Below are 26316 nucleotides of genomic sequence, written 5' to 3'. Positions count from 1 at the left end.
GCTGGACTGAGGGCTTTCTGGCGGGACGCAACGGCACAACCACACTTTTTGGCGGTTTACTCGTCGCAGGAAATCAACGAGGTCAAACGCTTCTCCCAGCATCACTGGAGCGCAAAACGCCGTGCGAACCCGGCCTCAAGAACGCATCACACACAACCCGCTGCGCCGGGTCTTTTTGGCCCTCTCTAACAAAACAATCTCACACCTCATAGTCGAGAGGTATCGAACATGACACCCACACCCCCGAGCGCCGCGACGAGCCATTCTGGCGCATCACCTGACTTCCGAGTTGTGCGGAAACGGAATCGAATCCCCTTATCGTGTGCGCCATGTAGACATCGGAAGCTGAAATGCAATCGACAATCACCATGTGACAACTGCACAAAGAGAGGCGATAGTGGATCGTGTACTTATGCCGCACCGGCGGCGAGGAAGAAGGGGAGCCACAGTCAGAACTCCAGCAGCACGAGTCCGGATGACATGCAGAATAGGATTGACCGACTGGAGGGCCTGGTGCTGTCGCTGATGACAACAGGTTCGCAGGCGGTCGGACCCGCCGCAGCACAGCGCGCTCTGTCGACCTCTGGTCCCAGCACCGGTGAGACGCAGCCGCTGGAAGGGAATGGAGATAATGATATGGATGAATCTACGATGATGGATGGGGACGAAATTGGGGATACCCAAGAAGACGAGAGCGAGACCGATGGCGTGACTAAGAGCTTTGGAATCCTCAAGGTCGATGCCGACTCGCAGAAGACGTTCTACGTGGGCGAGGCGCACTGGGCGGCGCTGTTGAATGAGATCGGCGAGGTGAAGAACTACTTCGTCGCGCACAAGAAGGAATACGAGGCGCAGATTGAGAAGGTCGAGCAAGCGAGGAAATCCATGGGCACCGATGTCGGTGCTGGCCCGGCGTTGTTGTTCGGTTCGACCATCCCTCCCAGCCGTGCCGAGATCCTGGCTCAGATACCTTCACGGTACATGTCGGATATTCTGATCGGTCGATATTTCAACACTTTTGACCCGGCCACACATATCCTGCATGGCCCGACGTTTCAACGGAATTACAATCAGCATTGGAATGATCCGTCCAAGAGCTCGATCGTGTGGGTCGCAATGCTCTTCACCATGATGCGGCTGGCAATGTTGTCTTACGGACGAGAGGGAGACGAACCGCCCGAGTTTCGCGGCAAGTGTCAGGATCTGGCGGCGAACTTTCGAACCCAGATGGCACACTGCCTCATCACGGCGGACTACACCAAGCCTCACAATCACATCATTGAGACGTTGATATTCCACTTGCATGCCGAGTACACCTCGAATCGGGATGCTGAAGCCAGCGTGTGGGTGCTCGTGGGGATGATTGCCCGCCTGGCAATGCGGATGGGTTATCATCGAGATGCCAAGCTGTTCCCTAATCTCAGTCCTTTCCAGGGTGAAATGCGCCGCCGAGTCTGGACATTTGTGCGAAGTGCGGATCTGTTGTTCTCTGCTCAGGTCGCCCTCCCTCCGATGATTCGAATCGGTGACTCGGATACCGAACTTCCCAGGAACATTTACGATGATGAGTTCGACGAAGACTCGACCTCTCTCCCTCCTGCTCGACCGTCATCTGAAGCCACACCTATTTCCTACATGATAGCTAAAGGCAGACTATCTTTTGGTTTCGGCCGGGTACTTGAAGAAATCAACGGGGTCAACAAGAAGGGATATGAGGAGATATTGAAGATTGACAAGGGATTGCGCGATATTTACGACAGCATTCCAGAGCATTTGAAACTCAGACCTATGGCGGAACAAACGCTGGCACCGATTTCTCTGATCATGGCTCGATTTAGCCTGGCAACGGTCTATCATAAGTCACAGTGTGTGCTGCATCGTCGCTTTATGCGACTGGCCAGAAATGGCAATCGCTATACACATTCTCGGCGAACGTCGCTGGATTCGGCGATGCAATTACTGAGCTTCCAGTCCATTCAACATCAGCAAAGTCGTGAGCGCGGTCGTTTGCGAAGCTTGCGAAATCATGTCAATTCTCTGACGGCACACGACTATCTTCTGGCTGCCACGGTGGTCATGATGGATCTATATCACCACAAAGACCGGTCAGATACCGATGTCAGCACACCCAGCACGTCTGTGAGTGGCGGAAGCATCAGTCAGGGAAGCAATATCTCGGAAGGTGTGTATGCTCCCGGCTTGACGTATTGCCGCGAAGATCTTGTCAAAGCACTCGAAGACAGCCGGGAAATCTGGATGGCCAATCGCGACTTCAGCATAGAAGCGTACAAGGCGAGTGAATTGCTCAATGTGCTTCTGCACCATGTCAGATTGCCATCGTCGCCGAGCAATCCGATGCATACGCAACTTCCACCACCGGGACGGCAGGCGCAGGGTTCGAGTAACGATGAACAAACCGCAGCAATGACATTAGAAATGCTTCAAGCCGGACGAGTGGGTAGTGGTGAGCCTGGAAGCAATGGTACACAACCGACCTCGCCAGGAGCACAATGGGGAGCGGGGACCACACCGGGGATGACGGGTGATTTCTTCGGAACTGGAGTAGCCAATGCACCAAGTCCATTCCCCAGCGGATTCTTCAACAGTGCCATGAACGACGTCAGTCAAGGGATGAATCTTGATTGGGTAAGTTTTGATATCCACGAGTGACACTTTGTGTGAGATTTATCGCTGACAATCTTTACAGGAAGCGTGGGACCAATATATGCAGCCGGCGAATCTATCGCTGGATCCAGCGTCAACGTTATGGTCGACGAATTCGCCCAACAGCAACTTCTTCGCGCAGACATCGCCGACGGAAGGTACAGGTGACAACTCCATGGGAATGGGAGGGTCAGGAGGGATGTATGCGCAAAGCATCGGATCCCTTATAGGAGGACCGGTCGATATGAAGAACGACGGCCAACAAATGCCCAATCTGAGTGCGAACTCGACGGCCACGGCCAACGACAACAGTGCGGGAGAGGTGTTTATGGGCGTGCAGACGCCGCAGCCGGGTGGGATACCAAATTGGAAATGGACGGTGATGAGTGATCAGAAAAATCAAAGGGGTTGAGCTGGAGCGTTTATGCTGGAGATGTTTGGACGAGGGATCAGATGATATGGGACGGGACGGGAAAGCAGGAATGGCTATCATATACCCTCAGTACGAGCACGAAGAGGTGGCTTTTGTAACGATACAGTCTACGGACAACGAAGAGATTCAAAAAGGGCTGGTAGGATTGAAGGGATATGAAAGTATACAGCGATGTGTTGCTGTGTGTTAGGATGATATTCTATCCTTGAGAGGCCGAGTTAGGCATTCTTGTTTGTTCAAGTCGCACAGAATCGGGAATAGTCAGCTAGGTAGCCAACAATCGAGATCGACTCTACTCCACGGATCTGAGCAGTCCAGGTACAACAGCAGTAAATTGAATAATGTAGATGACACAGACACGGCATAGAACTCTCGAGGCTCGATGTTGGACACCATCTCCAGCAGGTTTTGTGCCCGGACACTGAGTGTCGCTTGTCACCATGCCAAGCCGCCAGCGCTGCACAACGACGTCAGAACAGGTGAATGGGGGAAATCCCATGGAAATTGATGGCTTTTCTGGTTGCAGGGGATCAAGGTCCATCACGGGCTCTGGGTTGAGAGGCTTATTGAGTGAGTGATCAATGTGGGATGGGATACTTCAATCACTTTGGTGTAGAATGTAGGTCACTCTGTAATACTAGTTAGACTGAGAACAACGACAGCAGTAGCAGCAGCCCTGAAGCCCTCGAGAGACAAGTACAAGTAAGCTGAACCAGGCACCTCTATCTGGTGGCAGACTGGCAGTCGACGTGACGCGCCGAGCCTGAACTAAACTCGATCCACCGATCCACCGTATGTTCCCCATGCAAATTCACGATCTTCAGCTGCGTTTGTTCAGTTTGACACCGATTGCAAAAGACAAAATGAAACGCCAATAATGACTCCTGACCAAAACCAAGGAATTGTGGCGGTGGCCTGCAACCAAGCATTGCGGTGATTCCACTCTTTCAGGTCTTGTTTGCATTGCACCAGTTTTTGCATGCACTGTGCTGTCATTCCTGCTTGGCTCTCGTTGCTTGAGGCATCTCTCACTCTCCTTAAATACTCTTGTCGTTGCTTAGCGTTGTCTGTCTGGCCCTTCCCTTCCCCGTCTTTCCACCTCCCATCCCGTCGTGAATCGTCGACTTTCCTCGTCTCACTTTCTCGTTCACTCTATTTCTTCACGGGAACTTGTAGAGAATCATTCATATCACGGGGAACCATGTCTCTTGTTTGACCGATTGCTCTGTCATATCCACACTCCTCTGCTCCTGAGTGCCCACACAATATTAGCTTGTTCGTTTCGCGTCATTCTCGCAACCACTACGAATTCCACATACAGCTCGAAACTCCCCTCGACGTCTCTTGATCCTTCAGAATGGGTCTCTTCAACCGTAAATCAAAGCCCGTGACCAAGGAACACCGTACAGCAAGCAATGATACCGCAGAAAAGGCCAATGGCACCAACGGCACCACTCCTCCCCCCGGAACGTCCAACGGCGTCCTACCTCAATACAACCACAACAACCATGAAGTAACTCGAGGTATCAACCCCGATGGCGAGAGCGGTCGAAAAGGTTTCAGCCCGATCCATTTCCTCAAGATCACCTGGAGATCCTCGTGCACCGCCTCCCGTATCGTCAATGTCCTATGGCCTTTCGTCCCCGCCGCGATCGCTCTTCACTTCGTCAAGGGAGACCACCATCTGTGGACATTTGCCGTTAATTACATCGCCATGGTGCCCGCTGCCAATCTGCTTGGTTTTGCTGGTCAAGAATTCGCCCGAAAACTGCCCAGTGTCGCCGGTATCATCATCGAGACAATGCTTGGTGGTGTGGTCGAGATTGTCTTGTTCATGGTTCTCATCGCCAAGGACGACGGGACTGGTCAACCTGGACATGGTAATAAAATCCTCGTCATCCAGGCTGCGATTCTCGGTTCGATCCTCACCAACTTGTTGCTCTGTCTGGGCTCCTGTTTCTTGGTAGGTGGCATGAAGCACAAAGAACAGAAATTCCACCCAGCTATCAGCGAGGTTGGATCTGGTCTGCTTCTGGTTGCGGGATTTGCTTTGCTGATTCCAAGCGCATTCTTCTCATCTCTGAGTGGAAGTACCGTCCCCGAGGGACAAGAAGGTTACACCGAGACGCTTCTCCGGCGGGACACACAAAGCATCAGTCATGGCGTTTCCATCATTCTCATCATCTCGTTCCTCCTCTACCTCGTCTACAACTGCGTGTCTCACGATAATGTCTTTGAGGAAGTCCTGAAAGCCGACGAATTGGCAGATAGGGATCGCCATAAGGATCTTCGAAAGGCCAAACTCACCATGACGGAGGCCATCATTGCAATCCTCATCTCACTTACCTTTATTTCACTGATCGCGGTGTTTTTGGTCGCAGAGATCGAATATGTCGTCGAGCACGGTGTTCCAGACACTTTCCTCGGCCTGATCCTCGTTCCTCTCGTCGAAAAGGCTGCAGAGCACATCACCACCATTGATGAGGCACATGACAACCAAATGGTGAGTATCCCGGGAGGTTGCTCTCATCCTCCAGAAATACTAACCTGTGGATCAGAATTTCGCCCTTTTCCACTGTCTCGGCCCCTCGTTGCAGACGGCGCTCTTCAACGCTCCACTCGTTGTCATCGTCGGATGGGGTCTACACAAACCCATGGATTTGAATTTCGAGATCTTCACCGTGGTTCTGCTCGTCCTCTCCATCTTGGTGGTGGGCAATTTCTTGCGTGATGGGTCGTCAAACTATCTCGAAGGTGCCCTGCTCGTGGTAAGTGAAATCCCCGACGTGAAGAGATTCGTTGCTGGTTCAAAACTGATTCTTCGTTGCGTGAAGGTCGTCTATGTCATCATTGCGGTGACTGCGTACTATTATCCGAACGCCGAATTGACCACTTCCAACGGCCGTGCTGCGGCCGAGGGTGGAGAGACTGTCGAGCATGCAATTCGGATGTTGATGCACTGAGAAAGGACTGACATACTCACTTGAAACGTGTTTTGTCTCAAAATGGCTTATATTGTTGGAGCGCGGCGTACGGTTAGGGTCATAAATGCGGGCGACATGAGCGAGTTAGCTTGACTTTGTTGGGTGTGTCTTGCACGCGTACAGGCCTTGACGATGTCGAAAATCGGACTCGATCGGTCAGTGATCGACAGACAGACAGTGGTTAAGCAACATCAAGTATACATGGATAAGAATACATGATATCGTACAAGTACTTGAAACATTACTGACGATCAACAACACTCGTTGCTCGGAAGTCTGGATGAGACCTCCCACAAACGAGCGTTCTGACTCCCAAGACCCCCAGGCCGCTTGGTCGGCACCGGGGCTTACGTCACGTCGGCCTTGGGGCTTGGGTGGTGGTGGTCGTGGTGAATCGTGATAGTCTCCAACTTGGAACTTGCATGTTCTCCAAGTACCTCGTACTCCGTGAACAAGTTGTAAAACGAGGCTGTGCCACGTTCTACCTAGGTATCCACGCTCGGTCGGTCAAGGTTCATGGATCCATGTTTACCAAGTTACCGCCCGACCCAACTCGACGACCTGTGCAACTTTCAAGCATTCACAGTATGAGGTAAGAACGAATGGGATGGAACCACGGGGGACGAAGTGCGGGCATGTGGATGTGTACTTAGTAGTTGAATGATTTGTGATTATTGGATATGGGAAATCTAGTTACCAAGTATGGCTCTGTGGAGGCCGCCCATGGCGTTACGATGACAGCAATCCTACTGGAAACCCTAGCACGGCTGTACGGGTGACAGTTGGAAGTCTCTCCAGACTCCCAGGGGCTTCGATGACGGATATTGCACCAAAGGCGAAATTGCGAATGGATCAACTACTGGGCATAAATTTATCCAGAGTTCACATCATGATCAAGGACCTGACGATATCATGGCACCGCTTACTTGGAGTCGTGGAATCAAAGCCATTATTGCTGAGCAACAACGTGGCTGAATCAACAAGCGCAATACCGGAGGCCCTTCCCAGATGTCTTTAGTGGAAGTATTTGACCAAATAGTTCGACGAGTTAAGCTGTATCCGTCGTATCTTAGGCTGCTTCGGTCAATGGTAGGCTTAATGGGCAGTAAAGTTGCCCCCAGTTTGGTGACGAGGACTATGGGTCGATTGCCGGAGGAAGCCAGTCAGAGACTCCAAGAGGCCCATTTTCACTTTCTTGGGCCGATTGCAGCGAGATTGGGGAGTCCCCGAAATAGCTTGGCGCAAGATTGGGTCGCCCAGAACTTACGAGTAGGCCAGAGCCGTGCCAGCAGCAGCAACAGCAGCGGTGGATGATAGCCGTAAGTTAGTACTTCGTAGACGGGGAGGGTAGCCCGTAGGAGTACGGAAGACGGAACGCTGCAGGTGGCACTGCCGGTGGCATTATTAGCTGTTGATGACCTAACACTATCCGTACTAGCAAAACTGACCGATACGGTAGGCGGGCGGTACGGAGTTAGGTGCCCAGGGTGCCTACGAGTACCAGGTACCTAAGCCTTAACACAGGCAGGGGACCACTGGCACTGCACTTCAACGGCAACTGCCACTGCCACTGCCACGGCCATTGCAACTCCAACAAGTCAACTTCGCTACCGACCACTGGCAACCGCCGAAACAACTTTCCGAGCACAGCATACAAACCTGACTTGCGATTGCAACATCCACATCTGACCACAACAACGGGCATGTTTTACACCAGCACCAAGTCACTCAGTACTTAATACTTTATGCAATAAACCTTTTTCACTAGCTACCTCCTCGATCGTCTTCCTGGGCCTCAATTCACCCTCGACGTGACCTCGCTCTCAATTTCGGCATCTGACTGAGTTGAATCAATCAACCTCCTCCCAAGTCTCTCAACCCGAGCAATGCACTCAATTTGCTCTGCTCCTCGGTGACTGCTGCGGCCAATGCTCTTGTTCATTCATTCCTCATAATCAGCGACCTGCTAAACTGAGATGCCGCCCATCGCTATCGAACCACCCCTCTCCCTCGTGTCCAACAGCACAAACTCCTCCTTTGATGGCCCTCCCAGAAAATCTCACGACAAAACCATCAGCGGCGTCTTCACGTATACAAACGGAACCGACGTCGAAACCGGACTCCCTGAACACAGGCTGGATCATTATAAGAACTTGAGGAACAACAGCCATGGTTCCTTGACAAACGGCTTACCAAATGGCACAGTCAAGTCCTCGAGAGACCGCGCGCATTCAAAAGCAGGAAGCACCCACTCAACATCGAGTGGCCCGGTCAGAAATGGCGAGAATCTTGCCCGGAATCCCCATTCATTCGATGGACTGAGTAAGCTCTCTAACGTAGAGTCTGCTTCACCAGATCTCGGTAACGGCAACCATGTACAGCAACCTGGTGGACATACCCCGGAGCTTGGAAAGTTAAAGACCAACATCTCGCCTATCAGGCAAGAATACGATACAGCCCATGCCTATACTGCTTCGACCTTTCCCGACTCAGCACAAACAGATGGCAATAGTTTGGCTGCTTACACTGGGCGTGGGTCGTTACAGCCGCCTCCTCGATTTTCCTCACCTTCTCCAATGTCACCGGGTAAATCTTTGCAAGATAAATATCCCGAGTTGGCACCACCTACGGAGGCCCCAAAACTTACCCACCGTCATACCTTGCAAGTCCCCAAATCCAACCTCGCAGTCACTCGTAACTCGCGGGACTTTTCATTTTCCGGTGGACCATCGGAGGAGGCATTGTCAGCTACTGGACGCTTTTCACCCACTCGGGATCAGTTCGATAGCACCGCTACCAGGCATAGGAGAGCATCACTTGGTCTTGTCCGACGAACCACCCGATCAATGCAATCCGATGCGCACTTGGACGAGGTTCCTCCCGATGATGACGCGGCACGTTGGACAGAATTGATAAAACAGAAACGAGCAAGTCGAAGAAAGAGGAGGGAAGAAGAGGATGAAGATCGTGTTATCGTCGGGAAGAAGGTCGAAGAAGGTCACGTCAACTGGGTGACCGCCTACAATATGCTGACAGGAATTCGGTTCACGGTGTCGAGGACCAATGCAAAGATGATGAGAGAACTGACCGATGCCGACTTTGATGCCAAGCACAAATTCAGTTTCGATATCACTGGAAATGAATTGACTCCGAGCGCAAAGTACGATTTCAAATTCAAAGATTATATGCCCTGGGTGTTTCGACAATTGCGAGCCACCTTTGGCTTGGATCCCGCCGATTACTTGATGAGTCTGACGAGTAAATACATCTTGTCAGAATTGGGCAGCCCTGGCAAGTCTGGGTCATTCTTTTATTTCTCGCGCGACTACAAATATATCATCAAAACGATCCACCATGCGGAGCACAAGTTGTTGAGGAGGATACTCCGAGACTACTACAAACATGTCACGGAGAACCCGAACACGCTGATATCACAATTCTATGGTCTCCATCGGGTCAAGATACCTTATGGCAGGAAAATCCATTTTGTGGTGATGAACAACCTCTTTCCACCCCATCGAGATATACATCAAACATTTGATTTGAAAGGCTCAACCATCGGCCGAGACTTTAAAGAGGAGGATCTTGCTTCCAATCCCAGAGCTACGCTCAAAGATTTGAACTGGCTGCGCCGAGACCTTCATCTCGAATTCGAAGCACGGATTCGACAGATCTTTTTGGAGCAGCTGAAACGCGACGTTGCTCTTTTACAGAGATTGCACATAATGGACTACTCGCTCTTGGTGGGAATGCATGACTTGGAGAAAGGCAACGAAGAGAATTTGCGGGAGACCACGTTGAAAGTATTCCAGCCTGGCGGAGAACGAGAAGAAGATGACTATGGGCCGTCGATGTTGACTAGGACTCCATCCCGGCTCGAAACGGCCAAGAAGGCACGAGAGCTTCGACTGACCCTCAAGAAGGAGAAGCCGATGCCAATGGGTATGGGAGGGGCCAAAATGCCCTCCGAACTGTCATCGGCAGACGAGAGACGCGACCGAGTATTCTACAGCTATGATGGCGGTATTAGGGCTACCCACGAAGATGGTCGAGGTGGTGATACAGTCTACTACCTCGGCCTGATTGACTGTCTGACTCATGTAAGTGAAACCTAGCTTATTTCGTGGAGGAGACTAACATTTGGACAGTATGGCATGGTCAAGCGTATCGAACATTTCTGGAAGGGACTATCAGCGAATCGCACCCAAATATCGCCCATCCCTCCCGTGGCGTATGGCGATCGATTTCTCAATTTTGTCACCGGGGTGACCATGACACAAGAAGAAGCAGGCAGACGAAGGACGGAAGAAAGCCAACGCACAGGTGGACAGGCAGTTTCGATGTCTTTGGACAATCCAGGTCGTAACTCGGCTGGCTTTGGAATCGGACATGATGGTCAAGACGAGGCAGCTCTTTCCCCAGTCTTAAGCCCCGAGGTGGAGAGGACAATGCAAAGGGCACAGAAACAGACGGACAAATCCACGCCGGCAGAGAAGGGCAGAAGCGGGAGTGAAGAAGAAAAGCCCGATCGGACGTTGAGAACGACCGAGGAGGCGAAGAGTAATACACTTCTCCCCGTGGTTCAAGAAGCTGGAGAAGGTGGAGAAGTCAGCGACCGAAAAGGATCGACAGGAAGGGAAATGCAACAAGTGGGCAACAGTAGCACGGCGCATTCTTCGATTACGCACATGTCTTCAATACCTGGACTTCGCAGGGTGTCGCCGTCAACGGTGGGGACAGCGACTGACATGGGCGATGACACGAGTGTGTCCAGTCCGCAGATGGCAGATTTCGAGACTGGAATCCATGAGGACGATGAAATCCCCGATCGGGTTTTGAACCGGGAATACGAAAAACCACCTCGCATAGCCAGCGACCTGATCCAACCACAATCACCTCTTGGGGAAAACATGTTCAACTCACTCGATCAACACATTCGATCCGAAAAGTGAGAATCTATGGCCAGTAGCAATGGGATTCACAAGCCAATCGGGGAAGTCAAGTAAAGGGCTCTATCAACTGTGGCGGTGCCGGTGTACTTTTGGGTTCTATGTTGTCAACGGCAATCAATGGACGAGGAATTCATTGGCGTTACGACTTTGACGCAGCGACGAGAGCAAAACCGAATTTCATTTTCCTTAGAGTACAAGTCAATTTCGTTTGTGGTTTTTCAATGGGGAAGAAGCCGGTGGTGATGGGCGCATATCTTTCCCAATTCTTTATTCTTGGAGAATATGAAAGGGTTTTTTCTCTTGGAAGGAGACAGAAAAATGTTCGATTTGTGTACCTTACCTAGTAGGAGAGAACAAGGATTGGCCTGGACTGTACTTACATTAGTCTTATGAGGCATTTGTTAACCTACCTTTTTCTCTGAAAGGTTCAGATTGACTGGACTGAACCCAAGACTTTGTTGTCATCATGGACAGATAGATACGAAGTACGCACGGTTAATATCAGTACCTAGGTACCTACCTAGGTATGTTTCCTTGTCTTGATTGTCGTACAAAGTATCCGTACTCCATGGGTCCTCCGTGCTCATTTGAACGACGTCCTGCATGACATGGTGGGGATCTAACGAGTCTTGGCATGGACCAGGATTGATTTTTCCACCCGATCGGAGCCACTCGCGTGAGTCGTATCCTCGGGGACATTTTTCACAACCGTGACCCTACAATTGCGGACGTCGACAAGGTTTTTGGCTTGGACCGGCTGTCCAACTCTACTTCTCTTTCTACATCTTACACGAACCGTGCACCCCTTGAAATCAATACTAGTAAGCTCTACCGGTATCTCTTTTCAGCATCATCGATTCTCCCGATCCTTCCTGACCTCGCATACGAGGTACTTATTCTTACACTTCCCCCGCACCCTCTCTCCATCACGCACACGATATTCTCTCTGGTCGCCTTACACTCGGACTGCTTCACTAAAGTTCCCAGACTTTTACACAAGATTATTTCACCAGGATCCAGACTTCACCTGGCTGTCCATAAAGACTCACACCTCCTCTGCTCGATCGCTCTCACGTTGTATACTTGACCCTCACCGCCTCTGTTCATCGCACCATCCGCCTCACCACCACCACCATGTCTTCAACCACGGCCAACAAGAGGAAGCGTACAAGTACGTTCCAATACTGATCCTTTGCAGTTCATCCTATCCTTCCATAGCGACATCTCGTATGACCAATACCCTTCTGTGCACTCACACCCACCAGGAACGCAGTCACTTCCCCCACCTGAACTTCCTCGACTTGTTGCAGAGCAGCACGTGCCCATCTCCTCGAGCGACAAGGACACCCGAAGACTGATCGTCGTCTTGTCCAATGCCAGTCTCGAAACCTACCGAGCAGCCCACAGCGGCGGAAAGCCTGGCGGTAAAGAAGAAAAATACTCGTTGCTGAACAGCGATGAACACATCGGAGTCATGCGCAAGATGGGCCGCGACATCAGTGACGCCCGCCCCGACATCACCCATCAGGTGGCTACATCTCCCACCTTGAACGGGTCGTGAATGAACTGACTTCAACGTGCAGTGTCTTCTCACCCTCCTCGACTCGCCCATCAACAAGGCCGGAAAGTTGCAGATCTTCATCCACACCGCCAAGGGTGTCTTGATCGAGGTCAGCCCGACCGTGCGAATCCCTCGAACCTTCAAACGCTTTGCGGGTCTCATGGTGCAACTGCTCCATCGACTCTCCATCCGATCGGTCAACTCCCAGGAAAAGCTGTTGAAGGTCATCAAGAACCCCATCACCGACCACCTCCCGCCGAACTGCAGAAAAGTCACCTTGAGTTTCGACGCCGATGTCGTCGGTGTCCGAGATTATGTCGACACATTGTCCCCCACCGAAAGCATCTGTGTCTTCGTCGGCGCCATGGCCAAAGGAAAGGACGACTTTGCCGACGAGTTCAAAGACGAGGCCATCAGTATCAGCAATTACAGCCTGAGCGCCAGTGTGACCTGCAGCAAGTTCTGCCACGCCTGTGAAGATTCCTGGAACATCGTCTAGGTATGCGTTTTATGACTGATACTCCCCCTTTACATACCTTTCTGTCTAGGATATATTTTCTTTCCGCTCGTCTCTCTTTTCTTTCTTTTTGATTACTTGGACAGGGCGCTTTTGGAGTGCAATGGCTGGATCACAACATCCATCGCCCTCTTGCCTTGCCAATTGCGTGGTCCAAGAGCGTTGGGGGAAAACCTGGTTGGAACTGGCGTTTGTTTTCATAACAAGACATAACATGGTTCAACACAAAACTACCTCAAGGCGAGATTTCGTTCCCGTCTTTGGCGACAATACCTTTGGTAGTGGTAGTCAACCTACCCTATCTTCCTTAAAAAGGAGGCCCGACAGCCGGAGTTCAGGCGACGGGGAATCCTTTTCCGGCTCCGATCAAAATTGATGTGTTATGAGAGGAGGAAAATTATCCATGACGAAAAGAACAAGGGAAAAGCGGTATAGTACTTGGAGGGAAAGAGAACATAATGATTGAATCATGAGAGAGTGGATACACTGTCGATATAATAGTCCCTCGGTGGTGGTGGAGAGTTGCGCTGGTGGGCATACAAACTCGGCGCCCTTAGCTATGCTCCTACATGGTCATTTGTCTAATCGTGGGACGGGTAGATCGTATTCGATCAGGAGACAGAAGTAAATTAGGCCATACCATACATGATCAGCACTCACGCTGTGAGAGCTGGAATGGTGAGTCGTGATGAAGAATGAAAATCTGACGATCATTCAACCACGTTGATGAGAACTATCTGCCTAAAGACAGGCATGCAGTCAACAAATCCAGAAAACGTTTCTCGGTCTTATTTGCTTCTGTCAGATTAGATCAGACCTTGACATAATTATGGCGGCGATATATCCGCGCGTGGAGCTTGAGCGTGACGAGTTGAAGATGACCACCATCACCATCTCAGTCACTGACTCACTGCAGGCTCCAGGATGCATTGGCGCCCGACTGGCACGATTCGCGACGGCCCGCGGGAGAGCCAACCAAAAAAGCACCACAGGGTCCCTTGTCATTGCTCCAGCTTGGTAGCTTCCTCTAGGGCTGTTTAGGGGCTTCTTGGGCACCTGGGACAGGGCTCGCCCTCCCAATCAAGCACTGCTTTTAACTGAAAGAAGCCTAAAAGCCACGGGCCCTGGAAAGGTCACAGGAGGGTCCCTTCTCCGATGATTGCTGCGGATCCATTCAAATATCGACGTGGCAGCCTCTCGCTTGTTCCACCACTGCATTTCCACTTTCTCTTTGATTCTTACTCGTCGCCACCATCAACATCTGGAGGATCTGCCCGCCTCACCGATGCACGGAGACTCTTGTCGACCTGGTCGCTCCGCTCCCTCTTCTCTTCGTCTGGACTTGTCCTGAGCGGGAAAGAAGGCGTCTGGCAGGCAGGTGAGGGACGACGCATGTACCCAAGGTAGGTCGGTCGTGCAGTGGTCCCGTTTCCCAAAAGTCAAGACGGGACATGCAATCCATCTGGGAACTAGGCAGGTACGAGTATCCCAAGTATCCCTCTCCAGTACCTCAGGCTGTGAAGCTGAAATGGGCCCTGCAGTGGTCAGGCGCCTGTTCCATCCTCTTGCCCACTCGCCTGCTGTTTCGTCCTGGCGTCGTTGCATCCATTGGAACTGGCGGAATCAACACGCCAGAGGGGAAAACCACAGCGTCTGCTGTTCACTTTACTAAGTCACGCTCATGGCAGCCTACAGATACTGTACAGGTACCCAGCCACTTCCCTCCTCGTGTCTGATTGCGTCGCTTTGGTTTTCATATCCATCCAATTCACGACCTATTCCTCTACTTCCCCTCGAGGTGGTTCGTCGTTCATCGTTCCCAAGTCCCTACCACATCTTCTTGATTGAATCATCATAAGCATCATCATCACAGGTTTGATCAGCGGCTTCTCAGGGTTTTGTTCCGAGCAAAGGTCCGCTTCCAACTATCCCATTTTCGTCTTGCTGATCTTTCTCTGCTTCGCTGCCCTTTCCTCCTCCACTACCCGCCCTGAAGGAAACGTGCCTGGCTGAACTGTTGCGCTTGTTATATTCAGCATTCACGCTGCTTGTTTGTGGTCTGAGACGATCCGCTTCCTCTGCACTCGTGCCTGTGCATCTATTCTGTTCCCTCTTGGTGGCTTCCTCTCTTGCATAAGTCTAGCCTTCTTCAGGCTTCCTCCACCCAGGCACCTCTCTGCCTACAGAACGAAAGCCACAATTGCGCTCTTTTCTCTTCTCGTTCTTGAGAAGAACTTGTCATCACCACAGGTCACAGGCTGTGGCTATATTTGTCCTCTTGCATACAAGATACCAGCAATCGAGTCGACAGTCTCGTTCTCAGTCCCAGTCTACTCTTCTTGTTCGCCTTTGGCCAGGCCTAAGTGGTTCATTCGACTACCCTCGCAATCAGAGCGCAACACGAGACCGATCACTTTCACATTTCTGAACGCAATCCAGAAGTGACTTGGTTGAGTTACCGTTGTATAAAACTATCGATCTTCAATTTCTCTATTCCCGATACCTTGTTGATCAATCACGACTCCTCAAACCAGCCATTCACTCAATGCCCACATCAATCACCCTCACAGTCAGCCATCTCCCCACCTCAACGTCCTTCTTCCTCTCCGCCTTACAACCTTTGAATTACGTCTTTCGGGGACGGCAAGCAAACACGATCGGCTTTGGACCAGAATCCCCTGCAAATACCCCGGCCGACTTTTGGATCACGCAGGAAATTCCCGGAGTACCTGCTGGAGCTGCACATGTCGCATTTCCAGCAGCGTCCCACGCCCATGTTCAAGCATTCTTTCTCGCCGCCCTCAAAGCTGGTGGCAAAATTCATGGCGAACCAGCTCAGAGGGACGTCACGGGATATTATTCCGCCGCAGTGATCGACTTCGATGGTAACTCTATCGAGGCAGTCTATCGCCCTGGCTTTGGGGACGAGAATAAGGAAACCGAAGATTTGAGGAGTACGGTCTCTCACAGAACTGCTGCCCGTAGTGTGGCTAAAGCCCCATCGACCGCCGTGGGACCACCAAGGACCGTGGTCTCGGTCAAGGCACCAACGGTTGTTTCCCAGGCTCGGAGCAATGCTCCATCTCAAGTCAGGACTGTCGCGGCTCATACTCGTGTTTCGGCCGCCCCCTCAGCTCCAACATCCGAGCCCACAGCACCCAAGCCTAAACCTCAGGGCGATGTACTCGATACACTGATAAATGAAGCACGCAACGCTGCAGGTGTCGCACGCGGCCTCGTCAATAGCATACGGCCGAATCTGATCTCTTCAAATTCATCACCACCAGCCACCAATACTGCAACGAATACAAATTCTACCGGTTTAGGTGCCGGTGATGCTATTGTTGGGACGCTTCTCGGGGTGGCTGCTGGTGCTGCCCTTCATTATGCATTCAGTAACCGATCAAAGGAAAGTGCCAGTGGTGAAGAACACAAACCAGAACCTCGTCGCCCTAGTGTGGCAGGCCGGAGTATAACTGAGCCGAATATGATAGGACCCCAATACTCTTCTGCAGGTGGAGCTTCGGCAACCTACTACGAAGGAGCTAGAGTATATCACGCCATTGAGGCAGCACCATCGGCCTACACATACAACACCAAGAGTCACATTGAAGATCCAAGGATGATCACTATGTATGACAATGACGGAGGAAAATCAGATTACCAATCCACCATCAAAGCTCCAGCTCAAACAGGGACGGCATTTTCAAGACGGAGGAGTATCGATTCTGGCTTTGGCCCAGGGCCTCGAGATCCTGAGCTTGCATCTGAAGCAACCTCGAAGGCAAGTCGGCCATCGAAAAAGGGGACGAAGATGTTAGAAGCACCACCGACCAGCTACCGTGCCCCGACGGTGCTTACGACCGTAGAAACCCAGGTCTCGAAAACAAAATCACGGTCTGGGTCGAAAAGTCGTTCCGGGAGCTTGAGCCGTGTGATGAGTCTCGCCCGTGGTCGGAGTGGTGAGGATGACGAGAAGAAATCCCACGCCGGATCAACTCGACCCAGATCCCAATCAAGACAGTCGGGCCACTCAAGACGCAGTAGGAAAGACGATTTCGACGACGAAGAAGCGCGAACGGTCCTCCACGTCACAGAGTCTTCACACCGCACGAAGAGCTATCAAAAATCCTCCGAGCACAGCCATTCAGGCTCGAAAGCTCCCAGTCGGTCCGGATCGAAACACTCGCACCATCGCCACCACCACAAAGACAGCGAGCACGACAAAGACCCCCAAGATTACCCCCTCCCACCCTCCCGCGCCGCGACATGGGCAGGATCGGAGAACGGGTCTTTCGTCTCGGCGCGATCAGGTCTCGGCCCGTCGAGAAACACGCCCGCCGCGAGGACCATCATTGGTAAACTCACGCCCCGGAATCTGAAGCACAACACGGTCTACCAGGATTTTGCGGAGAACGGCGGCAGCGAGAGCGTCATTGGGAAACACAAGGATATCGCGAGGCTAGATGTCACGAGTAAGGAAGTCAGGCCTGAAGACAGTGTCAGTCAGATCAGTGTTGATAGTCGTGCTAGTCGCAGGAGTAAGGCCAGTACGGTTAGACGATAGATCATGGGTGGGGTGGGTGTGCCTTAGAGGCATTCGTTTGGCAGTGCAAGGCTGAGAGGAGTAAGTCAGTGGAGCTGGAGTTGGATTTTAGTACCGGCTTGTCTGTCATGCTCGATCGGACGTGATTGTTGTAGTACTATGTAACAAGGTCTGTGGGAGAATTGAATCCATTTGAACCCAGTGATACTGATGTCCGACTTCTACTGCCACGTCTCCTTAATTGATGTGTTCCGTCCGGTATGCTTGCGCAGCTCCTCTCCATGCTCAGCTGGGGGTGGTGTCTCCAACAGTAACTAGTTGGCAATGTTCCCATGAGTTGCCCAAGTATTTAAAGCGCTTGCTGTTCTTCCACATATATGCTCGCTCACTCGCTCACCTATCTATTTCGGATTAAAAATCAAGTCCCTCGAAAGTCCCCGCGCATAGATCTGCATCCAATGGGGCCAGCCGCGCAGGGTGGTGACGAAGCCCATTCGCGGCGGGAGGATCAATTGTGCACTTTCACCCTTGAGCACCTGTGCCACGACCGCCGCTGCGACGTCCTCGGCCTCGAGCAGGACTTGCGGGGTTTTCTTCCATTGCGCACTTGTCACCAGTGCTTCCGTGAGCGCCGTACGCACGTACATCGGATGGACGGATCTAGATAGGTAGAGCGCTGAGTTAGGGTGTATACAAATGTATACCAGGCAGGATTCCATTCAAGACATTGAAAGGGGGGAGAAAATGAAAAGGGTATGGTGCAGTGTCTGTGGCTACTCACGTCATACGCACTCTCGACGCACGATGGCGCCACCTCAACTCCCCGGCAAACGCCTCATGAAAAGCGAGAACACCGGCTTTCGTGGCGGCGTAGCTCGCGCTCGAAGTCACGGCGACAAAGCTCGCCATGCTCGCGACCGTGACGACGTGCCCGTGGTTCTTGGCGATCATGTCCGGCGCGAACTCCTTGGCTATCTTGAAGTGCGCGACCAGGTTGACAGCCACGGTGCGTTCGAGCGTCTCGTCGCTCTCGTCGAGCACCAGTTGTCCGCCGCCGAGCCCGGCGTTGTTGATCACCACGGTCGGTGCGCCGACTTCGCCGCGGATCTTCTCTGCTACTGCGCTGAGGGCGGCGCTGGAGCGCACGTCGAGCTTGTAGAAGTGGACTTTTGATAACGGGGTTGATCCTTTCGAGGGCGGAGGCGGTGAGATGTCGACATTCACAACCGTGATGCCCCGTCTTGAGAAGTCTCGTACAATCGCCGCTCCAATCCCGCTGCTGCCGCCCGTTACAAGCACGACTTCACGCTTCCAGTCCCACGTCGTGTCTGACGTGAAATTGTTGAGGGCCAGGCGATCGAGGTGCTTGTTGGCGTGGTAGACTAGGAACAGGACGATCGGTAACAGTCCTGCTTTGATGGTGCTGAGTCCGACTGTGTCCTTGATGATGGTGCTCGAGAGAAACGTCTTCACTTCTTCTGGATACCAATGTGTTGCGGCTAGGAGTGCTCCAGACACTAATGGTTGTAGTAGGATGAGAATGCTGCGGAGTGGTGAGATTGAGCCAGACATGGTTGGTTGTCAACTTCGCCAGATTAGCTAATTGTACCTCTTGCATTCAAGTGGTTGATGGAGCCGAAGTAGAAACAAAGGGCTCAGAATTACCAGAAATCTAGCTTGATAGCTAGGTAGGTATTTATGTCAGCTGTCCTCAGCCATCGAACCGGCCGACATGTGGGATGGGGCGCCTTATCACTGTCATGCCCTAATCAAGGAGAGACGACAGCCTGGATGTTGGAAGAATTTCGCTCCGCTTCCGTTGTTCTAATGATCGCAACTCTCAGGTGATAGTTAGCTTACAGGACATTCCAAGTCAGAATCGAAATTGAAATGTAGGGGGACTTGCTTGCATCTGCTCCGTCATGAGACGTACAGTCAAGACGAAGCCCTCGCCCAAGCGAGCGGACACCTTCGAACAGGGGCAGCCTTGCGCTAATCGACTACTTAACTAGTGATGAAGCTCTTTGATATCGTATCACTAGTTACAGAGGATGCTTCTTTGAGCTTATCCTGGATCGAACACTGATCATCGATCGAGTGCCAGGCCGATCCGAATATGAACATGACACAGAAGAGTCCTAGACGTCCTCACCGGCAACGGTCCGGGCTAGTCCGGTTGTTCTTACTCTTGCATGTAAGGGCCGAGATATCAGCGCGAAAGATTCGATGTAATGAATGCTTCAACAAAGCCGATCGTTTGCGGGGGAGTGCAGAAAGTTTGGTGCTTCCGGGGGTCCTGGTCCCGCCTGTGAAGATCGCTAGCTACCCCAAACTATCCTAAGTCGCTTAACCCGCTCTCCTCGCCTGAGAAGATCGAATCATGATTAGTATACACCCGACTTGGGCTTGCTGACAATGGCAGATCCTTCCTCATGAATACCCCAGGTTGATCTGCAAGATGAGATGTACACTGTCGATGATATAAACCCTAGCTGAAGCCCTTTGATTCTTGGTTGATTAGATATTTCCAACAGTGGCATCATCTGAGAGGCATATCATATTCCATCGAGCCCAGTTGCAACATCTCCCTCTCAAATACGAAAGCATTACAGAAGGGAGAAAGTGAGTTTGTTTCCGACGTCGATACTGGACATTATCAGAGCATCGCAGTGAGCCACCATGCCTTTCTACGAGGTGAGTCAGTCTCCTGTCGCGATTGTCAAACACTGTCATGAATCCACAAACAACCTCGCATTAATCCTTTGGGGTGGGATTATACGAAGCTTCATGCATGCTGCTCTTGTGATGCGTGGAACGGAAAAATAAAAGCCGAGAACACAAGTGAAAGAAGAACATGGATGGCATAAGGCCCACGCCACTCTCAGCCTCGTCGTCTTCAACCCTCCATGAGAAATATAACTATTCCCAAGGACATCCCACAGCGACTGACACCCCCTCCTCAAACAACAGATCCAACACACCTACCCGCTCAGCCCATCACAACAACAAGCCATCGCACAACACATCACGACACTCCACAGCACGACGTTCCTGACACCCTCGCTGTTCGTGAACGTCGTCTTCCAACACCTGCAGTCCGAGAACCACCGCACGACCTACTTCCTCGCCGGCCAGCCCGTGGCACACAACGCCGCGGGACCGAATCGCATCCTCGGCATGGTGCGCCAGGGCCCGAGTCGCACGAAAGCGGACTTTGATCGCCTGGCCAAGAGGATCGAGGATGCGTGGGATGAGGTTGTCAGCGGGGTTAAAGGGGATGGGAATGGTCAGGCTGGTGTTGCGAATGGGAACGTGACTTCGGAGTCGAATTTGGGGCGCAAGGCCAAGAAGTTGCATTTGGTCGCTTTCTACCCTATGCTTGCGGCTAGGGAGGCGGGCACGGTCATTCCGGGTGTAAGTCTTTTTCCCCCTTTGTTGTCTCATTCAAGGCTTTGGGCTTTGATGTATGAGTCGATGGTTGGAGTTCATTTGCTAATCAATACTGGTGCTCTCAGCCTGGCGAGGAAGCGAGTTGGCTCAAGGACAATATGGCCTATTTCAAATCCCAGGCTCGTGATTATGACGACGATGACTTCAAAGGTCTGTTGGAGGAAGTTGAACGTAGAGATGATCTGAAAGCCTTGATCTCTTAGCAAATTCTGATTGATCACATATGAATTCTTGGAATCGTCCGTACGTGTCCAGGCGAAGCTGACTTAAATATATGGCTCGACTCAATCTAACAAGACATACGAGACCGGGTGCTTCACTCCGTAGGGTCAAGACTGAAGTATATGTTATTGATCAATCTACGGTTTTCAACTCCAATCCTACTTCAAACATGCATTCACCAGCCTCGCTGGAAATCAGTGTAGCTTATTCATACGTCACCCTGGGAGTCATATGCAATGACAAGTGATAAAGTCCATAGGGGTTGAAGTTATGAACACTACCATGTTGAAACCATCTGGTTAATACATATCACTCTTCACGGACCAGATCCTCAACGTTCGCTCGGATAATGACAATCTTTTCACCTCTTTCTCTTGCCTCTCGTTCCGGACTGTCTCGCACTTCCACCTCCACCCTGACGCCACCGCCTGCCCCAGTCCGAGACACGCTTCGACTACGTCGAGAGCTAAGACTGACTTGCGACTCCATGGGATGCTCTTGGCCGTTTAAAGAAATTCGGTGCGTTGGTCTCCTGGATCTTCCTCTGATTGGGGTTTGAGGTGTAGACTTTCTGGGGCTGGTCTCTGATTCCGTCATAGCTTGAGGTAGACTCATTGGCGATAGAACCTGTTTCTCTGTCATGGCACGTTCAAGGGGTGTCTTTTGTTCAAAGACTTCACTCTCAGCTGCGAATAGTGTCTGGCTAGGCTTCGCCGGAGGTGCTGACTCTGATGGTGGCTGAGGTGATGGTTGAGATGTGATAGTGCTCTGAGGCTCAACGTGTTGCTCGGGAGCAGTAGGGTCCTTGACAACCATGGTGGGAAATCTGCTGTGCCTTCGACTCATACGGTCCTTTTCCAAGTTCCATCGTTTCTTCTCTTCCTCGTCTCTTTCCTTTGCAGCCAAGAGTAAGTCTTGCACTCTGCTCTTGACAATTTTCGATTCAGTTTCAGGTTGCACTTTGGCTGTTGACTGGGCATCTGTTGGTGCATCTCCTTGGGCTTCATGTTGCGTGGAAGCGTTTTTGTTAAAGATGCCCCATCGGAATGGCCAACCCATTGACGGCTTCCGTTGGCGGTCCTGCGTGACCGTACCAGTATTTGATTCAGCCGGCTTTACCTCAACGTTATCCGTCTGTGGAGTTGAGGAAGTCGGCAATTCGCGGGGACTGACCATTTGTGGCAATGTTAGTGGTATAAGAGGTGTTCCCGGTCTTTCATCAATGACGTTGCCAAGTTTAATCTTGTGTACCTTCGTGAGGGGGGGCTTGAACTCCTGCTTGGAGCGGGTGGAGTTGATATGAGGGTGCTGAGAAGGCCCACAGTCCTCACCATGAACAACCGTCACTGGACCCAGACTCTCGAACATGGCAGCTCTCTGACGCACAGGACTAAATTGCGACTTTACTGGGACAGGGTTTGCTTGAGGTGGTACGACAACCACCTGAGTAGGTACCCTTGCCGTGCTTGCGTGTCGTGTGGAATGGCTAGTATGTGGACGTTTCGGAACATTTCTGGTGATAAGGTGTGGCCAGTAAAGAGCATTCTTCTCATCATCATAAGCACCATGCTCAGATGAGCCGCTGCTGCGAGGATGGGCAGAATCGAGACTAGAACGAATGTTTCGCTCTTGCGAATGGGACTGGCGCTGAGAATCAGAGAGAGCTGGTTGGTCTTGATACACGTTCGCCTTTGGTGTTGCTTCCTCTGTCATTGAACTCGAGAGTCTTCCATCGAGGTCCACATTACCACCAATTGCATCATCGAGCATGTGATTAAGTTCCGCCAGTGTGTAAGCTCGTGAACGTTGTGAGTTGGGTTTCTCCTCATGGTCATCAATCACAGAGCGAAGGCGTGATCTGGCATCTGCAAATCTTGAAGGCTCGCCAGCCAGGATCTCCATGGATTGACGCCGGCGGCTCGTCCTTCGACTTGCAGGTGCATTTTTTGCTGTAGTCTTCTGACCAACTTCATCTTTTTCCACTTGGACCGAAGGCCGGGGACGAGAGAATGACTTCCGTGGACTTTGCACATTCTGATCGGCTCTCGATTGGTTTTGCTTTCGGGGTGAAGTGAAAGGAGGTCCGCCTTGAAAGGCTCGAATTCTATCAGCAACGGTGCCAGCCTGGGGGCTATCCAAAGGTTAGTGCTTTTGAAGAGAACGAAAACGGGAAGTCTTGATCAAACCTCGGTATGATACTCATATTGTTGAGATCTATGGGAAAAGAGTATCGTGATGCTGCTCCAATGGTAGACTTTGTGAGAGAGAAGGTAAGATGTGAAAAACTTCTCACACCGTAAGGATTGCTAGGGAGTAAGAATATGGAGATGATCATGTACAAGAAGTAGCCATTCCACAGCTGAGAGAATAGGTCTTTCCACACCTGCAGGTATGACTTGACATGTAGTTCCGGAAAGTGCAAGAACGATGGGATAAGGGTGTGGTTGCATCCAACATTTGCGTTACCACCGTTGGCAGCTACCCGTCCGTTGGAAGGAAGATTGGTAACTGCCTAGCTTGGTATCAAAGGTGCTACTTTGATAGCCTGATAATCGCTCGAGATGCAGGCATATGTTAGTCGTTGGATTCGACAAGATTTACCGAATGACACGAAAACAAACGAGCAAGCAGAGAATATAGGAATGAGCTGCAGTGGGTAGATGAGCTTGGTCAACCATAACCCAGCTCACCATCACCCATGCATATCAAAATTGATTCTTGTCCTTTTTTGCCGCTCCGAGTCTTTCTTTATATGTACACAAGCAACAAATCGAGAAGCAGTCAACCAATCACCATCACTTCTACTTCAGTGCAGCTTGGAGCGACTCGAGAATCTATCAGAAGAGTTAGTCATGAACAGGGACTCAGAGATGAAAGGCCAGTCCGAGGCTCTCGCTTTCCCAACCACCACTCACCTCAAGCTCAATCTTCGCCTCGGCGATGTCCTGTTCACTCCCATTGCCACTGGCAATCTTCTGTGCCTCGGATATTTGTGAGTTGACGGCTTCGGAGCTGAATTCCTCAAGGGGATATCCCTCGACTGCGTTTATGCTCAGGACCGAGTTGGGTTGAACGACGGCAAAGCCTCCGGATACTGTAAGAGAATATAATATCAGCGCCTCCTTTCTTCCTCGAAGTTCGAAATCTCGCAGACTTCCTCCGTGATCTTGGTCACCCAGCGAGAGAGTAAGGTCTCCTCGTTCTTCACAGGCACGACGTACGGAAAAATTGTTTGCTGCCACCACTTTCTTCAATGACCTCGACCAGACCGGGTTTCAGTTGCTCGATCGAAGGGACGTGTTGTGCGAGGATACCCATTTCCCCGGTCTCGGCGGCGATGTTGACTTGGACACTATAATGGTTCAATATCAGTCAGCGACTCCCGTGCTCATTCCAATCCCAACCCTGTAAGATCCTTTTTCGAGGTTTACACGTACACATCGGTAGATTTGTAGATAGCCTAGAACAGAACATCATCAGCATAGATCCCACCTATAATACCACTCGACCCGCAACCGGAAGATCGAAGGGGGTTTCGTAGCAAAGCATACCTGATGAGGCAGAGACAGCGAAAGCTTTATTTTGTCGGAGACGGCATCGGCGTAGCCTCTGCGTTGAACGGGCTTGAATGCGGCAGCGGAGCCGACACGCAGAGCTGCGCGAGAGAGACGAAGGGCGCTCATTGTAAACAAGAAAGCGATCAAAGTATGACTGGAGTGGTTGGTCGTTCGTGGAAATTGTTCAACCCGTTCGAAGTTCCAAGTTCACGTTGGCCCTGCGAAAAGCTTCCCCCGGAGCTCAAACTGCGGTCCAGCATAGAGACGCCAAGCATCGAGGGCGAAGGGTGGACTGAATACGTGACCGTAGTCACCATCTGAGGCAACTCAGCCGAAGGTCAGCCTTGTTCAGCCTTGTCGCCTACTACTGGCTGGTACATTGGAACGGGCACTGCTTAGGATTTCCATCAATAGTTGTATGCTACTGCTCTCTTGGTTATGCCTCTGAGCTGTTGAGATGAAGATATGCTGACTCAAATGAGGTCATAGATATGATACGAAGTTCATTTTGCCTCGCCTCTATCCCAGCTCTTCGATCGCAAGCCTGCCTCAACTCGGCCGTCTCTGATCAGAAGGAAAGAGACCTCATAAATTCCCGACTTCATTCTACGATAACAAAAATAACATCCGAGTCATGAAAAGCCTTCTTCTGGTTCACTTTGATTCGTAGTCAAGCTGAAATACTTTGTGGCTGGTGGGTTGGCAGACATCCCTACCTCTCCTGGGTGTCTCACGCATCTCCCCAACAAGTGGACTTCTCAGCGGGACAAAGCTGCCCGTTCGAACCGTTGATGTACCATAATTTCATTCGCATCACCTTTCGGGGTGCGAAAACTCTATATGCCTTGTGTAGCGAGTCCGCGAGTCATGAACACTGCGCCGTACAGACGGATCGCCGATGGAGGATCCGCTAGGTCTGGGCGGCATTCTGTCTGATCCACACATTCGCATCCGTTGTACATTGAGGGATGAAGAAACTCAAATCCCAACCAACATACAAGGATACGGGGATGGAAAAGATGCCTTATGCAGAAACATGGGAAAGTCAAAACCGGCCATGGTCTGTGGTGGACGCTTGAAATCATGGCCCCGGTCTAGTCTAGTGTCATCGGAAATGAACAAAAGAGCCCAAGGACGGTGATATGTGGATTTGTGGATTGGTCTAGAATGAGGCGTGGACGTAACTGCTCTTTTCTGCTGCTCACACAAAGTCAGCTGGCCTAAGAGTTCGATGACAAAAAGGCAAGGCAACAGGGTTTGTGATCGACCCTTGGAACACAGGGTCGCTTGGCTTCATTGGGGAGCATGATGAGGTCGGCGAGGAGAGCGCCTAGAAAAGATATCCACGCAAGTGTTGTAGCAGTGGTGGAGTGAACATCTGCATAAAAGTCGGTTAGAGAAGAGATGACTTGTAGGTCATCTTCCCTGGC

The 26316-nt window shown here is 51.4% G+C and overlaps 8 protein-coding genes across 8 annotated transcripts; 6 read left to right on the top strand and 2 right to left on the bottom strand.

Moving 5' to 3' along the window:
- Nucleotides 1-228: 228 nt before the first annotated feature.
- On the top strand, nt 229-3076 carry LTR84_003652 (uncharacterized protein; the record flags this gene model as incomplete). The annotated part of the gene is made up of 2 exons (XM_064847236.1): nt 229-2646; nt 2708-3076. The coding sequence occupies 2 exons, from the start codon at nt 229-231 to the stop codon at nt 3074-3076; spliced, it is 2787 nt and encodes a 928-aa protein (XP_064704957.1).
- Nucleotides 3077-4454: 1378 nt separating this feature from the next.
- Nucleotides 4455-6060, top strand: LTR84_003651 (uncharacterized protein; the record flags this gene model as incomplete). The annotated part of the gene is made up of 2 exons (XM_064847235.1): nt 4455-5600; nt 5656-6060. 2 exons carry the CDS (start codon nt 4455-4457, stop codon nt 6058-6060), a joined length of 1551 nt encoding a protein of 516 aa, XP_064704956.1.
- Nucleotides 6061-8057: 1997 nt separating this feature from the next.
- On the top strand, nt 8058-11033 carry LTR84_003650 (uncharacterized protein; the record flags this gene model as incomplete). Its single annotated transcript, XM_064847234.1, has 2 exons — nt 8058-10181; nt 10230-11033. The coding sequence occupies 2 exons, from the start codon at nt 8058-8060 to the stop codon at nt 11031-11033; spliced, it is 2928 nt and encodes a 975-aa protein (XP_064704955.1).
- A 1134-nt stretch (nt 11034-12167) lies between these two features.
- EMG1 (18S rRNA pseudouridine methyltransferase) lies at nt 12168-13093 on the top strand (the record flags this gene model as incomplete). The annotated part of the gene is made up of 3 exons (XM_064847233.1): nt 12168-12204; nt 12299-12561; nt 12617-13093. The coding sequence occupies 3 exons, from the start codon at nt 12168-12170 to the stop codon at nt 13091-13093; spliced, it is 777 nt and encodes a 258-aa protein (XP_064704954.1).
- Nucleotides 13094-15656: 2563 nt separating this feature from the next.
- LTR84_003648 (uncharacterized protein) lies at nt 15657-17678 on the top strand (the record flags this gene model as incomplete). The annotated part of the gene is made up of 1 exon (XM_064847232.1): nt 15657-17678. The coding sequence occupies one exon, from the start codon at nt 15657-15659 to the stop codon at nt 17676-17678; it is 2022 nt and encodes a 673-aa protein (XP_064704953.1).
- A 380-nt stretch (nt 17679-18058) lies between these two features.
- Nucleotides 18059-19229, bottom strand: LTR84_003647 (uncharacterized protein; the record flags this gene model as incomplete). The annotated part of the gene is made up of 2 exons (XM_064847231.1): nt 18059-18317; nt 18439-19229. The coding sequence occupies 2 exons, from the start codon at nt 19227-19229 to the stop codon at nt 18059-18061; spliced, it is 1050 nt and encodes a 349-aa protein (XP_064704952.1).
- A 1107-nt stretch (nt 19230-20336) lies between these two features.
- Nucleotides 20337-21310, top strand: LTR84_003646 (uncharacterized protein; the record flags this gene model as incomplete). The annotated part of the gene is made up of 3 exons (XM_064847230.1): nt 20337-20351; nt 20628-21071; nt 21173-21310. 3 exons carry the CDS (start codon nt 20337-20339, stop codon nt 21308-21310), a joined length of 597 nt encoding a protein of 198 aa, XP_064704951.1.
- Nucleotides 21311-21638: 328 nt separating this feature from the next.
- On the bottom strand, nt 21639-25012 carry LTR84_003645 (uncharacterized protein; the record flags this gene model as incomplete). The annotated part of the gene is made up of 6 exons (XM_064847229.1): nt 21639-23460; nt 24135-24163; nt 24245-24423; nt 24551-24681; nt 24767-24789; nt 24881-25012. The coding sequence occupies 6 exons, from the start codon at nt 25010-25012 to the stop codon at nt 21639-21641; spliced, it is 2316 nt and encodes a 771-aa protein (XP_064704950.1).
- Between the last annotated feature and the right edge of the window lie 1304 nt (nt 25013-26316).

This window comes from Exophiala bonariae (assembly GCF_035927105.1).
Source record: "Exophiala bonariae strain CCFEE 5792 chromosome Unknown scaffold_17, whole genome shotgun sequence".
Lineage (NCBI taxonomy): Eukaryota > Fungi > Ascomycota > Eurotiomycetes > Chaetothyriales > Herpotrichiellaceae > Exophiala > Exophiala bonariae.
The sequence above is the reverse complement of the archived record's forward strand: the minus strand, read 5'-3'. Positions and strand labels throughout refer to the sequence as shown.